Source organism: Paramormyrops kingsleyae, chromosome 8 (genome assembly GCF_048594095.1).
Source record: "Paramormyrops kingsleyae isolate MSU_618 chromosome 8, PKINGS_0.4, whole genome shotgun sequence".
Lineage (NCBI taxonomy): Eukaryota > Metazoa > Chordata > Actinopteri > Osteoglossiformes > Mormyridae > Paramormyrops > Paramormyrops kingsleyae.
Window position 1 is genome coordinate 36,683,244 of NC_132804.1, and position 17,477 is coordinate 36,700,720.

The following is a 17,477-nucleotide window of genomic DNA, read 5'->3' on the forward strand; positions in this document are numbered from 1 at the left end:
TTCTAAGATGGTGGTACAGATAGACGCAGCGGCTCTGAGGTCTTCCTTTCGGTACTCCGTTTGTTTATTTTTGTATATTCTGTTGCTTATTTCACCCACAGTTTGCTGGGCGAGCATCACTTATAGTCGAAAAGACTTGAGGCCATGGTTCAAATTACGGGGGGTACTGTACCCCCTGATCAAGACCCAGACCCCCCCAAAGAGACAAAAATAGCAGAGGGGGTCTTAAAATTTTTCTTTTGTTGTAAAGAAAAAAAAAATAACCTCACCTTGTAGGAAGATTTTATGTAAAACTATTTCAAACACCCCTAATGTGGACTGTACCATTTAACCAGTCCTTCTACTGGTGCTCCATAGAAAGTGTGTTGACTTACTGATTTCACGTGTGGTTTGAAGGTGCACTGTTGAAGAAATAATTGCACTGCAAAGGGTCATTAACTCAGCCCAGAAAATCATTGGCTGTGCTCTCCTCTCCCTAGAGGAGCTCTGCAGTTCCTGTTGCTACAAAAAAGCCAGCAGCATCCTGGAGGACATCATCACATCCAGCACACCACCTGTATGAACTGCAGCCTTCAAGCAGGCAGTACAGAGCAATTATAGCTCATACTGACTGGAAAACAGTACATATCCTAGGGCCATCACTGTAATGAACAACAAACTTAAATGAATGATCATCCAATCTCTCATTGTGCAACTCTGTTACTCTGTGTAATATTGCACCTCCTTTGCAATGTATGTCTGTCTTCACATACAGCGAGGGAAATAATTATTTAACCACCTGTTGAATTCCTAACTATACCCATTTATATAAAAATGAGAAGTCTGTAATTTCACTGGTAGGTTTATTTTAGCATCAGAAGACAGAACAACAAAACAAACAAGAAAAAAAAATCATTATGTAACAGGTACAAATCAATTTGTTGTTTATCTAGGGAAATAATTATTTGATCCCCTACAAGCCAGCAAGAAATGAGGTCAAGTACATATGCACTAACACAACACAAATAGTACTTAATTAAGTACCAATCCAGCTTTCACATTTAATGGCATTACTTTGTTAAATAGTATTCTTGGATCACTAACCTGTCTACATCTTCAACCTTATCACCAAGGAAAATACCAAAGGGCTGTCTAAGGACTTCAGAGATAAGATTTTTGACCTTCACAAAGGTGGAATATGACCACAAGACCATCAGCAAGCAGCTTGGTGAGAAAGTGACCACTTGGTGCAATTATTCACAAATGGAAGAAAGACAAAATAACTGTCATTCACCCCAAGGAAGATCTTGTCTCATGCAGCAACAATGATCTCAAGATTGGCGAGGGCTAACCCTAGAAGTACACAGGAGGAGCTCATTAATGATCTCAAAGCAGCAGGGACCACAGTCACCAAGAAAACCACTGGTAACACATTATGCAGTTATGATTTGAAATCCTGCAGCGCTCGCAAAGTAACTCTGTCGAAGAGGGCCCAGTCTGAAGTATGCCAATTAACACCTGAATAATTCCAATGAGGCTTGGAAGAATGTGATGTGGTCAGATGAGACCATAATTCGAGCTGTTTGGCATCAACTAAATGCTGACTACAGCCCCAAGAACACCATCCCTACCTTCAAACACAGAGGTGGAAGCATTATGCTTTGGGGGTGTTTTCTGCCAAGCGTACATTGAAGGAAAGATGGATGGGGCCATGTACCGTAAAATCTTGGATGAGAACCTCCTTCCTTCAGCCAGGGCACTGAAAATGAAAAATGCAAGACAACGACCCTAAGTATACTGCTAAGGCAACAAAGAAGAAGCACATTAAGGTCAAGGAGCTCCCTAGCCAGTCTCCAGACCTTAATCCCATAGAAAACCTATGGAGGGAACTCAACCTTTGTGTATCCAAGTGACGACCTAAAAACCTTAAATATTTGGAAGAGATCTGCAAAGAGGAGTGGATGAAAATTCCTGCTGTGCTGTGTGCAAACCTGGTGATGAACTATAAAAAATGACAGCTGTGCTTGCCAACAATGGTTATTTCACCAAGTACTAAAGCATGTGTTCTAAGGGACCAAATACGTATTTCCCTAGATAAATGACAAATTGGTTTGAAACTGCTACATAATGATTTTTTCTTGATTGTTTTGTTGATAATCTGTCTATTGTTACTGTTAAAAAAAAAACTACCAGTGTCACGCCCCGCTCCATCCGATCCTGATGTGTGCCACGCCCACCTCGTTACCTCGTGTTCATCCCCAATTGTGATCACCTGTGTCCTGTTATTTCTGGATAGTCTTTTGTATTTAGTCCAAGTCTCAGGCTGTCTTCCCCAGATCCGTCATTGTATTGTTGTAATGTTTAGTCGCCGTCAGTCCTGTGTAATAAACCCCGTTTGCCCGTCTCACCGGCTTGACTCTCGTGCTTCACCGCTCGCCCGCCAGCGATCGCAACAGAATGACGGATCTCCACAGCGCACCTCAGCAGATCGCGGACCAACTGGCTGAACCTGCCGGAGGTCCAAGAGGACCCCCACCTGCGGGACTTAGCCAGCCGGAGCGGGACACTCTGAAGCGAGATGTCGACGTCCGGGAACGCACACGTAATGGCGGAAGTGCACGAAAACCTCCGGCAGCTCGTCAACGGGGTGACGGAGAAGCGGCTCCAGCCAGTAAATCACCTCATTCAGCAGATCGAGGTGTTGGTCCGCGATCTGCTGAGGTGCACTGTGGAGATCCGTCATTCTGTTGCGATCGCCGGCGGGCGAGCGGTGAAGCACGAGAGTCAAGCCGGTGAGACGGGCAAACGGGGTTTATTACACAGGACTGATGGCAACTAAACATTACAACAATACAATGACGGATCTGGGGAAGACAGACTGAGACTTGGACTAAATACAAAAGACTATCCAGAAATAACAGGACACAGGTGATCACAATCGGGGATGAACATGAGGTAACGAGGTGGGCGTGGCACACATCAGGATCGGACGGAGCGGGGCGTGATAACCAGTGAAATTACAGACTTCTCGTTTCTTCATTAATAACAATTAATATTCAACTTGAGAATTAAGCAGGGGGGTCAAATAATTATTTCCCTCACTGTATACTTTACTTCATCTCCATGTGCAATATGGACTACAGTGCAAGTCCTTGCAACTGCCACAGTTGCGGCACAATGCACTGTAGATAAATATGTACATTTATTTATTTATTTTTACATTTTATTCAGAAATTTAGCTTTTTAATTCAAATTTCTATTTGCCTTTTATTTTGCACTGAAATGGACTGCATCCAATTTCGTTGTACTTGTACAATGATAATAAAGATTCTGATTCTTATATAAATTGAATTCTGTATTAATACTGTATGAATTGAAAATTGTGTTTTCACCAGGTACTCCAGTTTCCTCCCATATTCCAAAAACATGCAGGTAGACTAAAAGGTGCCTATTCTGTTGCCCATGGAGTGTGTTTCAGTGTGTGCATATATATGCCATTCAATGGCCTTGCACTCTATCCACGAGAATGCCAGTATCTCCACAGTATCTTTTGTCCACTACTGCCTGGGATAGGCTCCAGGATGAATGCACTCTCACTCTGCATGCAACCTCATGTGTCATTGGAGTGCCGGTGTTCAGGGATTCCTCATGCTTGTGTCCCACCTGCCAGTGATGCTACCATATCTAGATCTACCAGAGCTTCTGTATTGCACTCATCATGCTGTCCTGCTTTGCATGACTTCTTCAGATTACAGTCACTGTATTGCACACATCCTTTCACGGTAGTTTAGCTATGGAATGCTAGTTCACAACCTTTAATTTAGATATCACAATTTTCTGCACATTTTAGCAACATAAAAGGCAGGGTTCCTAAATTCCAGTGTTGGAGAGCCAGTCTGCAACACAGATTTCCCTGCTCAAACACACCTCAATCAGCTCACCAGCTAATTACCACGTTTAGTATGTGGGTTTCAGCAAAGAACTGGGGAACTATGGGATTCTCTTTTAAAAGGCCATGCTTCATGAAATAAAATTTGATGATAGATTTAAATTTAACATGATTGATTTTCTTTTCATTTATATTTCACTTTTCTTCATGTTGTAGTAGACTAGTTTTTAATTTAATATTCAATATATCCACAAACATAACCTTCCTATGGTACTTCAAGCAGTCTCAGCTTTAATAGGGGACACCAGAAAAAAGTACTATTTTGTGTTCCTTTGGTAGTGTATGCTATAATATGACAGAATTAGAACAATGCGTTTTTTCTCTGCACTGACTGTGAGAGGCAGGGGCAGAGGATCACAGAATGGGAACAGATGGCATTAATTTGATTCTTCCTCTTCCCCCTGATCTATCTCTTCCTGCTGGGAAATCTTTTCCCAGACGTCTTCTTGAGATGAGCCTTGCAGTAGATAAAGGTCACCAAGATACAAAAAATATTTATGCTTAATGATAATTGAAAAATAAGCATATACTTGCATATAGGTTTCTATGTCCCAAAGGCTGTATACATCCAAAAATATGATATTCTGTTACATACAGTAGGCTTTACACTGACAAGTTATATACAGGCAATACCCACATTACAAATGAGAGCTGTTCCCTGAGTCTGTCTTTAAGTTGATTTTGTAGGTACTGTAAGTCAAAACAGTAATAGTAAAGCATAAAATAATAATAAAGCAATAGTAAAATTAACTACATACGGTACTGCACTGCACCTCAAGCCCATGAACTGCTGAAGCCATGCAATGTTTTCATGAGCGTTACAAAGTACTGCATGCTTTCATTATTATGACCCATTGTATCTAGCTCAAATTTTTAATATAATAGGGTTCATGGTAGTTCATTCGTAAGTACAAGTTGTCGTACGTTCTTAACCCTTGGGGAAGATGGTGGCGCAGGAGGTAGTGCTATCGTTCAGCAACTGGAGGATTGCAGGTTCGAGCCCTGGTTCCTTCTGACCCCATCAAAGTGTCCTTGAGCAAGACACTGAACCCCAAATTGCTCCCGGTGCGCAGGTTGGCGCCTTGCATGACAGCCTCCACCACCGGCGTGTGGATGGGTGAATGTGACGCATAAATTGTAAAGCGCTTTGAGTACTCGTAAGAGTAGAAATGCACTATATAAATGCAGTCCATTTAACCCAGGGACTGCTGTACTGCTTTTTATCAAATGTTGATTACTACTGTAATCGGTTCCAGAGAATGTAGTAACATTGTTAAAAAGAGAAATATATGTATTTTTAAAATTCCTGTGTAATTTTGTATGTATCGATTAAAAAATATATATTCATTTTGATATGAAATGACAAGGAAAGCAGTAGTAATATTACTACGAATTTGAAAATTAAAATGAACCACAGCAAAGCTACTGAGAATTACACAAGTAAGCTGATTCCATTGGCATGTTGATTTTCCAACCAGAAGGAGGAGCATGGGCCTTGTATGTGCACACTCCACCTCCACCTCAGCTTTTCAACCCACATCTCACAGATTGGAACATATTGAACAAAGTTGCTAGCTATGGTCATCACACTTACTTGGAGGAGCATGCAGCATCTATCGCTGGTCTCATCACCAAGTGCATGGATGACATAAATGTCTCCATGCTGTACAATTCCTTGTCTCACGGTGTTCAATCCCTTATCCTATTGAACACTACGACTTGTACACATTTGCATGTTCATTTACCCTCTATTAGTCTGCATGTTGCACCACACCTGGAGGAACATTACTATTACAGCAATTGTACACCTCAATATGGGTGGTATGACAATAAAGCCCCACTTGACTATTGTTCTCATCAAATAAGTTGCATCCATCCATCCTGCAACCACTTGCCCAGTTCACCTAGATTTGATTCAACAGCATATACACTATAGGCATATTAGAGATACCATTGAGCTAATCTGCATATCTGTGGACTGCAAGATGACATCGGGGGGATGCACACAGAGCAGAGGTGAGATTTAAAGTCCAAAGATGTGAGGCCACAGTGCTACTCACTAGACTGCCACAGTATTTTTGTATTACCGTTAAATAGCATATTCTCGATGAAATGCCTGCAACATTCCTATGCATTCAAGAACCTTTTTTAATTGCTTTGATAATTTAATATTTTTACTTTTTAGTTTCATTATACAGTGCCTGACAAAAGTCTTGTCACTTAACCAAGTTGTAGGAACAACAAATAATAACTTGACCTGTAGTTAATCAGATGGAATCAGAAATGACTTGTAAGAAAAGGCAAAGCCCTCTAGATTATGCTTATTATACCAAAATAAAGTTTTGCATTATTCATTGAGTTTTGTCATGGAATTAGGACAGAAAGGTCAACTTTTGCCTGGACAAAAGTCTTGTCATATACAAAAATAATGTAGAAATTATACATTAGACACACAATTATACATTTAGAATACACAAACATGCTACAATAACATCAGAACATAAAGTCATGGTGCCTTTGAAAAAAAAATTAATAATGTGTATGACTCCCATGAGCTTGGAGGACCACATCCATACGTCTTGGCAATGACTGAAATAACTTGTTGATGAACTCATCTGGAATGGCAAAGAAAGCAGTTTTGCAGGACTCCCAGGGTTCGTCTAGATTCTTTGGTTTCATCTTCCAAGCCTCCTCCTTAATCTTACCCCAGACATGCTCAATAATGTTCATGTCTGGTGACTGGGCTGGCCAATCCTGGAGCACCTTGATCCTCTTCAGTTTCAGGAACTTCAATGTGGAGGCTGAAGTATGAGAAGGAGCGCCATCCTTCTGCAGAATTTGCCCTCTCTTATGGTTTGGAATGTAATGGGCAGCAAGAATATCTTGATACTTCAGGCTGTTGATGTTGCCATCCACTCTGCAGATCTCTTGAACACCCCCATGCTGGATGTAACCCCAAACCATGATTTTTCCTCCACCAAACTTGACTGTTTTCTGGGTGAATTTTGAGTTCATGCGGGTTCCAACAAGTCTCCTGCAGTATTTGCAGCATTTGGTATGTAGTTCAATGGATGATTCGTCAGAAAAATCAACCTTCTGCCACTTTGCCACTGTCCATCCTTGCTGCAAGCTGCGGGCCTTGGCAAAATCAACATGCTTTTTTTGTTGCGTTCTCGTTAATGCTGGTTTCTGAGCACTAATTTGGCCATGGAGACCACTGCGTGCGAGAATTTGAGAAACTATTCTTGTAGACACAGCGGTTTCTGGTGACCAGTTCTGATGTAGCTCTGCTGCAATTGAAAAAGGGTTGGCCCTGGACTTTCGAAGCAACAAACGGTCCTCTCAAAGAGTTGTCTTAAAGAGTTGTCTTATGACCTGGGCTTGTCATGAACATCACCAGTTTCTTCATATCTTTTTTTAATCCTCTCCACTTGACGTTTGGATACATTAACGATGTCTGCCACCTCAGCAGCAGACTTGGTCTGTGGTTGAATCTTTGGCGTGTTGTCAGAAGTCAGGTTGCACTTCAACACTGTAAAACCTAACAGCATATCTTAATCAAAAAAGTAAGTTAACATTACTTGATACTCCAAAATATTGAGACAACTCATTCTCATGAATTAACCAAACTCAAAATTGAATTTTTGAAGTAATAACTCAATAGATTTGAGTGTGCTTAGATTTTTGCATCATTTCAAGTATATGTGATATAATACAAGTTAGTTGCACTGACTCATTTTCTCTAAATTGAATTAATATTATTTAAATGGCTGGCTTTTGTCTTGGGATGTTTTTAATAAAACCTTCAGAATGTGCTCCAGTAATCTAGTAATCAATTCTGAAGATTCACATAAAGTGTAAAGATTGGATGTTAGTATCATTTGGTAAAAACTCAACAGCAATCATTAGTATTTTAAAATACATTTTCTTTCAGAAAATCAATCTATTGAACAACATTTTTTTGTTCCAGCCTCAAATGAGAATTACATAATCTTGCTTGCATTATAACAAACTTATTGGTGGAATAACCTTTTAATAACTACTTTTTAAATATATGTAGGAGACAAAAAACAGACTGGGCATTCTGCCAAAAATTTAAACTCTGAACTTGGCGGAAACGCCCGTTAACTTTGTGCAGAGGGAGAAGGTGCGCGAAAGAGACAGGCTTGGCGGTTGGACTTGTTCGCGCTCAACAGCGGAGCAGCAGAAGAAGACGTCGGCATACAGCACTCCATCGTGTTTTTGGGAAGTCATTTCACTGGCGACTCAGGACGTACATTTGTATTTTATACCAGGTAACGTTTTGACTCGACACACAGTTTGGCTGTTTGGTAAAAGCATGTAGTGCTGATGCTACGACAGGTTTTAGTTGCTCAGACATGAGATTGGTAACAAGCAATAGAAGCAATATTTGCTGCCAAACTAATATTGCTGTAGTTGGCTAACATTATTTTACAAGCAGCTACTGTAGGTAAATGCTCTTGTAGCTAACATTTACGTTCACTTTTTAAAAACCGTGTTAACGTTAGTTGTGCAGCTTAAAAAGTGAATGCAAGTAACCTAACTGATTGTAAAATATTGTTAGCTACAGATAGGCTGGGCTGAATTGGTATCAATACTGGTAATATAATGTAAATTGTGTGGCTTTTCTACTGCCTTAAAAGTACGGTTATTGTGACATTACAGACTCTATCATGGACAGTATTCCACAGTTTCACCTTTACCTTGTCTGTATAACAATTGCATGTCCACATTTAGCACTTTCAATGCACTGAAGATCCATTTATCAAGATTACATGATGAGAAAAGAGTGGTAGCTAGGGACAGTCTTGATATAACGTTCAATCTGGTATTTCATTGTCCTGTGTGTAATTTTAAGCAACCTTTTGTTGAGAGGGATATGTTTATTCATCTCAGGGGTCATTTAAGACGGAAAGAAATGGTGCCAAGTCCGTTTAAGGCTTGCAAGTTTAAAACAAATGTTTACTCCACATATAATGCTCATAAATGCAGGGATCATCAAAATACACCTGACTATGATGTGTCAGTGGTAGTGCAAGGTGTATCAAACCTTTCTCAGGATACTGACATCGAGCAAGGACCAGCAGAATCCTTGGATGAAAATGAATTCATATCTGAAGCAGCTAGCAGCACTGACAATTTAGAGGAACAATTACAGTATAACCTGGCTGGCTTCTTCTTGAAAATGGAAACTATTCTCCATGTATCACAAAGAGCAACACAAGAAATAATTGAGCATATTGATCAGTTGTTTTCTCTCTCAGAACCTGTAGTCAGAGAATCCGTCATCAAGATACTGAAAAAACATAACTGCTCATTTACTGACCAACTTGTAAATGAGACAGTCCAGGCAGTTTTAGAGAGTAATGTTTTGCATAAATCTGTTACCTCTGAAGGACCACTGTCAACAGTTAAGAGGAGAAAATCATATTATGAGCAGAAGTTTCCATTTGTTAAACCCACAGAGTACATTATTGAGTCGTCACAGCATACATATATGTATGTGCCTATACTGACATCTCTGCAATTGTTATTGAAAAAAACATATGTGTTTGAGAAAGTCAAAGAAACCACTGTGCAGATATCTGGACAGTATTCATCATATTGTGATGGCTCCTTCTACCATGAGAATCTGCTTCTCTCAGCTGAGGGTCAGAAATTATCAATCATTCTCTATATTGATGATTTTGAAATTGCAAACCCTCTAGGAACATCAAAGAAAATACACAAAGTGTGTGCGATTTATTGGACATTAGCTAACCTGCCAGTGAAGTACCGCTCAGCCCTTCACTCCACACAACTTGCCCTTTTGTGCAATTCAAATGATGTACGGCAGTTTGGATATGCAAAGGTTTTTGCACCTCTCTTGCGTGACCTGAAAACTCTTGAAGAATACGGTGTCTTCATTGAAACATTTGGTGATTGTCTCAAAGGCACGGTGTACTCTGTTGTAGCTGATAACCTCGCTGCCCATGGACTTGCTGGTTTCAGTCAGAGTTTCAGGTCAAAATATTTCTGCCAATTTTGTCTTGCCAGTCTGACAGAGATGCAAACATCAGATGCATTCACTTTTGACATGAGAACCAAAGATCTGCATGATAACCTTGTTAAAAAAACAGCAGTGATGAGATGTATGGTGTAAATCACAGTTGTGTTCTCTCTGACCATCTTTCTCATTTCCATCCTATCACAGGATTTCCACCAGACATCTTGCATGACCTGTTTGAAGGTGTGATACCTGTGGAATTGGCATATTGTTTGAAAGGATTGATTGCAAAGAGATATTTTACTTTGGATAACTTGAATAGGGTAATAATATCTTTTCCATACCAGCATACTGACAAAGTTGACCGCCCTCACCCAATTCCTCAAAATTTTGCCACTCGAGGAACGGTTGGTGGGAATGGGCATGAGAACAACACACTACTCAGACTGCTTCCTGTTCTCATAGGTTCAAGAGTACCAGAGGGGGATAAATTATGGGAAGTACTAATGAACTTGAAGGACATAGTTGAACTTGCTTTGTCTCATTCTTTCACAGATGAAACCATTCAGTACATGGCCTGTAAGATTTCAGATCACAGACAACTGTTTCAGGAAGTCTTCCCCAGCTTACAATTATGACCAAAGCATCACTATATTGAACATTATCCACATCTCATAAAGTGCTTTGGTCCTCTGGTGCATCTCTGGAGAAAGAGATTTGAGGGGAAGCACAAAGTATTTAAGAAAATTATACATGACACTCATAACTACAAAAATGTGCTGAAAACCTTGACAGAGAGACACCAAAAAATGATGGCCTTCTATTTCTCATCGCCAAGATTTTTGAAGCCACCACTTCAGATTTCAAAAATGGAATCTCTCTTTGTAACATCTTTGCCCACTGATACCCACGTGTTCATCTCAAGCCTCACAAACAGCAGTATTGTGTATGGCACAAAACCGGCAACTGTTGAAGGCACGAATTTTGTGGTTGGCATGTTTGTCTGCACTGGACTACATGCTGCCTTACCTGAGTTTAAAGAGATAAAGAACATTTTACTCATTGGAAATGAAATAATCTTTTTACTGAAAAACTACGACACCTGATATATTGAGCATTTGCGGTCATATGAGTTAACAGATCATGAAGGCCATACAGTGAAATCAGTGTGTCAGCTAACTGATCAAATGCCATTGTTTGCCTATAAATTGTCAGGTAAGCTAATTCTCACAACTAAACATTTCATTCCTGTGTCAGACTAAAAGTGTAGCTTTTTTGGGATTAGAAGGAAGCTTTCCTGGACAAGACAGTCAAGGTATTTAAAGGTAATCTATTTTACAGTGTGACCCATGCATTATAGGATGTCCATCTCAAAGGTTATAAAGCAATAACAGCTGAGGTCATTTACTAGTGTAGTGGTCATATAGTAAACATTGGCAGCAGCTCTTTGTTTTTTTTTGTTACCGGTGCAGGCCCAATGCAAATGGAACCGACTGATGTTCTGAAACTCAGGGTCATCCTTGATGACCTCAATGCTGAGAGGCTTACTTTGCCTTCACGTCCTGAAACTGTAAATGCCCTCATATTTGAGGTGAAAAATAAGTTGAACTTGACCTACCTGTATGATTTTCGCCTTCAGTTTCAGGACCCAGAATTCGACAATGCCTTATGCAATTTAGTTAACATAGAAGATCTACCATCCAAAGCATCAATTAAGATAGTTAAATTAGTTGATTTTGATGTCAGTTCAAACAGTACAGATGACACCGTGTTACTGTCTGATAATACTAATTCGCCAGAGCGCCTTTGTCGGTGGCCAGAAGTATTTATAATTCCAACATTTTCATATGAGGTGGAATATGCTCTCAGAGAGGGTAACACTGCATTTGTGAAAGAGGGGGAAATGATCAAATTGACCAGGGATCAGAAACACAACATATTGGATGTAATGGCTGCTGAAATCTATAAACTTAAAGCATATCCTAGCAGCAGAGAGCTAGGCAAAGCTGCAGAAGCTCTTGTGAGTAAACACCCGTGTCTCAAAGAAAACGGTTCTAAATCGGGGTATAATGGTTGGAAAAATAGTTTGCGTTTCAAGATGGGAAACTACAGGACCAAAACTGAGCAGGGCTGGCATAAAAGATGTAGCTGTAAATGCAGGACAGCGCAGCAGGAACAATCCAGAGGGTGCAGCATCCAGGGCCAACATTAAAAGACCAAGAAGACGGGAAATTAACTTCCTTCCTAATTATCCCCATAGACCAGGGGTCTCCAACTCCGGTCCTCGAGAGCTACCGTCCAGTAGGTTTTCTATCATACCCGGCTTCTGGTAAGCCACACCTGTTCTCAGGTAAACACCAGGAACAGGTGTGGCTCATCAGAAGCCTAGTGGGACAGAAAACCTACTGGGTAGTAGCTCTCCAGGACCGGAGTTGGAGACCCCTGCCATAGACAGACTAAGGACACAATGGAGGCACAGATGCTTGAAATTGTGGAGCAGTTTAAGAAGGCATTCATAGAAAGAGACATGATTCTCATCCATCAACATATGTTGCACACCTTTGCACTCCGGCGTGAAGAAATTGTAAATTCAGCTCCCCCTGTTGCAGACCTAAAAGACAGATGGCCTGCACTCTTTTGTGAAGCCCAAGTGAGTAAAATTTGAAAAGGAAGTCATTATTGTCACACTATTTTAATATATAGATAAAGTTTCAAAAATATGTATAGTTTAACACGTATGTCTGATTTTTGAAAATATCTGAGAAATATTTTTCCTCATCTCCCAAGGCTTACAGTTGTGAAAATGGATGATGCCAGCTAATCTGTTTTTTTGTTTTCCATTCAGCTCTACAGTTAATTCCACAGAATCACCAATCAAAATCTGCCATTTTCCTTCTTTTCTGCACTTGACAAGTATACACCTCGGCTGCTGACGCTGTACAAAAAACGGAGGACTGGAAGTTTTGGTCACAAGATGGAAAAAGTTTTGATGGAATATGAGGAACGGGTGGGTATATAGTGTATTTATGTGTGTGGTTCAACTTGAACACTGCATTCTAACATCTACTATGCATGTCTTGTCTGTGCTACAGGATAAGAATGACATCAATGCAGCCAGAACAGCAGCCTTAGCCGGCCTACCTATTTATTTAAAGGAGGCTTCATCAGAGGTCTTCAAGGCCTGCAAGGTATTGTTCTTAGCTTTGTGCAATATATTGTGAAACAGCACATTGCAGCACTAAGACATTAACACATAGTGCACCAAGTTACTGCCTAGCAAATGCCCAAACTTACAGTTTGCTCTTTTTCTGTTCCTTTTACTAGCTTGATGATTTGTTCAATTACTTTCACACATTTATAATATGTATTTTCTTTTCAGGATGAGTTGGACGCAGACCATGAGGGAACAGTGGTTCTTGTGGCTGTGGTCAGTGAAGAGGAAGTGCCTGGAGGAATTCCCTTTGACACACGCCATGTGTCAATCATCCTTGAGGGTCAGGTTGTAATGTCCCACAGATCTTGGACTGATGCACTGGTGATTTTGTTTGGACTGATATATGCTCTCCATTTGAGCTACCCTGAAAAGCTAAGTGGCTTTTTTGAGTTTATCCAGATTGTCCTTTTAAATCTTGATGATGGGAGAAAGCAGCTCAAACCTAAGTTACAGGCATTGAGAAATGAGCTGGAGTGAAGTTGTCAACAAAATTTATATTTATGGCATTTGAAAGAGTCATTGACTGAAAATGATCTTTTCCCTTGAATAGCTTCTGAGCATTTCGCATAATATACGTATAGAGAAAAGTGCGATCCTTAGTTGTTTTAGTTCTGATTTGTGTTTATATTAGCACTATGCAACTCACTCGACAGGAATCCAAGAATTATATGTTGAATTTGAAATTTAAGAGAGATTTACATATTTTTTCCATTGTTTTAGTGTTCTTCTCACTTTCAATATTATCACATTGAAATAATGACCTAGTTTTTCCAAGTTTTGTTATTTGAATTGTGTAGGATTGGTGACATTTTATTCACTTAATTCATATTAGAACTGATTTAAATCCCATTGTTTAAAGGTATCAATAAATCCTATGAAACCAGAATTTCTAAATCAATTATTAGAAGCCAGAAATGATAACTGAAATTGTCCACAATTGATGAGTGGGAACAAGAACCAAATTTTGCTAAGACAAATTGGTGAGGTAATTTGGCAATATTTATTGGTGAATGAAATGTCATGAAGGAGCACAAGAGGATTCAATACTTTTAAGAACTATTTGGGTTACTATTAGATCTTTTTTTCTTTTTTTTATTTCACTTACATTGTAACCATGGTAACATGAATGTCTAAAGGTGAATGTGAACCCAAGGATTGGTCACAGCAAGAAAAATCCATTTCAATGTGATTATTCTTTTAAGACAGACTTGAAAAATTCAACGTATTCTTTGGTACTGTGCAGATTAAAATGTTATGTCGTATGAATGTTCTACATTCTACTGTTGTTTGAGATGTGGGTGTTTACTTTGTGTTAATAAAACGTAAATGGTTTAAGGCAATCAGTTTCCTTAAATGAAATGAGCAGCCACAACAAAGTTGGAAGTTGTCACAACTATAATATAGTAATATGTCGTAACTGAGAATGGCTGAGTTAATGAAACTTAATTGGAAATTTAGGGTAAGGAAAGTACATTTAAGTTAAAATATATATGAATTTAGTTTCATTTAACACTTTTTAAATGAGTTTAGAATATTATATATATGAGTTCAAAATACTTAATGATTGCAGTTCAAATTACAGGATGGATTTAGTTCTCTTAACTTTATTTACCCAAGTTACTTTAACAGTAAATACATGAGTTACTTGTACTCGATTCAAAGACATTTCTCTATTGAAATTGTCTAAGTTTATAAATTTAAATGATTTGAGGCAATCGGTTTCCTCAAACAGTTTGAGTTGAACTGACTCATCAGGTTTTACAGTGAAGTGAAAGTCTGGTGTTCTTGGGGTTCTTTATATACACACCTGGGATTATGTTAATTACAATATTTGTCACAGGTGAACCTCTAATCTGTGATTGGTTGAATCATTAAAAGACATGACAAGACTTTAGTCCTTGCAAAAACAGGTGTTATGGACTTTAACAAGCTGTGAACATCAGGACACTTTTTGACTGTTTCATTTTGCACCCAGTTATTAATGTGAAAGCCCTTGGTATTAAATTGATCCATTCATTGTAACAATTGATTGATTAGAAATAAAGTTATATGCCTTTTTAAGTTACTATGTCCTTATGTGACAAGACTTTTGTCAATGACTGTATATCAACCAGTGTTATGTGCCAATACTCCATCAAGATATCTGGTGAATGATCTGACCCAGGGATTTGTCAGCTCCGCTCAGAGCTCCGGCCAAGTCTTGTTCAACCCAATGCCATCATTTCTGGAACTTCTACAGAAAATGACGACAATGCCGAAACCAACAGCTCTTGCTGACTTGCTCTATCATGTTTTAGGTTGTGATTTACTCTGATTTGCCTACTCGTGTATGACCTCGGTTTGTTGCCCGGTAACTCGCCTTTTGCTTTACTCAGGGTACTGTCGCTAATCCTCTCCCTGTGTACCGAATTTCTAGCCTTGTATTTCGACTATGATTAAGTGCAGCACTTGGCTTTGACGCTTTGAGAGAGTGATTGTGATAGAGTGTATGTAGGGGATGACTACCATGTCTTTTGGTCTGTTTATTTCTGTTTATTGTACGTGTTGGTAGGGAGATAGGGGAAGTTATTGTACTTTTGTTTTTGTTCAGGGAAGGTAGGCTGACTTTGTGGCGTTAGCTTGTTTTGTTTGCTGTTTTGGTGTGGGTCACTCCTTAGTCCTGTAAATACACTGTGGTGCCAGCAATCTTTGTAAATACACTTCTGGGTTTTGTTATACTATTCCAACTCTTGTGTCCTGTTCGGTACACACACCCACACACACACACCTATTCGGTTAGACTGGGGGATCGTAACAACCAGACATATATACAAGTTGAGGCCATCAATATATACCTTACATATTTTGCATTATTTGATTCTGGAGTGTTGGCACACTGGGGAGCACTGGCGCTAGTATTTCTGTTAAAAAAAAATGGTGCTGGCCAATGTGTCCAAGAAGATTTCAGTGTTGTGGTGAAATGGTATAAATCCCGGTAAAATAGTATCTGTGCTTATTATTGATCTTAAAAACAACTGATATGCAAGCTATATAAACAATGACATCATCAAGGAATGTATATTTACAATATATATATATATATATATATATATAGTGATATTAGGATTATGAGCAATAAAAATTATGTGGTAGTTATGGGTGATTTTAATTTACTGGGGATGCAGTGGGACATTGTTACTGGCTCTTCTGAAAATGAACTGGAGATGGTGGAATTAGTACAGGATTATTTTTTTACTCAATTTGTTAACACCCCTACCAGGGGAGATGCCATTCTTGATCTGGTTTTCTCTAATAACCAGGACAGGATTGGTAAATTAGACGTTTTAGAACCACTTGACAGTAGTGATCATAACATGGTTAAATTTGAGGTAAAGTTTAGTGCCCGAAGAGCAAAGTCCAAATCAAAAATATATAATGTTAGGAAGGCTAACTTCAATTGTATGAGATTAAAACTAGAATCTGTGAACTGGATGGAGTTAAATAACAAAACTGTTGAAGAGGCATGGGAATTTTTTAAAAGCACATTATTGCAAGTGCAAGAGGACTTCATACCTGTTTCCAGCAAGAATAAATTTAGGAAATTGCAACCTAGGTGGTTTACTAGGGAAATAAAGTATAAAGTAAGGAGGAAAAGGGCTTTGTTCCAGAAATGGAAAATAACTGAGGATGACAGAATAAAGCAAGAGTATCTAAATCTACAGGCTGAGTTAAAAAATGACATTAGATGAGCTAAAAGGAATATCGAAAGGAAGATCGCATTGGAGGCTAAGTTTCTTCCAGTATTTTAACTCTAAAAGAGCTCTAAAAGCTGAAATTACTAATCTGCAGGATAGTAAGGGTCTTATAATTGAAAACAACATTGATATAGTAAATGAGTTCAATGATAGTTTTGCACGGGTATTCACTGTTGAGGACACTAGTAACTTACCAATTCTTATTACTAGTCCGGCATCGTCTATAACTAAAATATATATAACTGAAGCTGATGTTTTGCAAAGCCTAGCTAAGCTCAAAATAAATAAATCACAGGGCCCTGATGGCATCTTACCTATAGCGTTAAAAGAGATGAGGGATATTATTTGCCGACCCTTAAGTTTACTGTTTCAAAGATCCTTATCTGAAGGTGTGGTACCTTCTGATTGGAAGCATGCCAACATAACGCCCATTTTCAAAAAAGGGGATAGAAGTAATTTGTCAAACTATAGGCCAATCAGTCTAACTTGTATAACTGGTAAACTTATGGAGGCTATAATCAAAGAGGAAAATGGTAGATTAGCTGGACTCAAATAACATTTTGAGGGATAGCCAGCATGGATTTAGGAGAGGTA

At 39.1% G+C, this 17,477-nt stretch overlaps 1 protein-coding gene across 3 annotated transcripts in view; it reads right to left on the reverse strand.

Annotated features, from left to right (window-relative positions):
• epha8 (eph receptor A8) overlaps nucleotides 1–17,477 on the reverse strand; it is a 178,861-nt gene that overhangs the window by 131,912 nt on the left and 29,472 nt on the right. The window contains exon 2 of one of the 3 annotated variants that reach the window (XM_072715765.1): nucleotides 1,611–1,738. The exons of the other annotated variants lie outside the window; for them this stretch is intronic. Coding sequence (XP_072571866.1) covers nucleotides 1,611–1,692 — 82 coding nt within the window. The 5' untranslated portion in view covers nucleotides 1,693–1,738. The remainder of the gene's footprint in view (nucleotides 1–1,610; nucleotides 1,739–17,477) is intronic. 3 annotated transcript variants of the gene reach the window in all.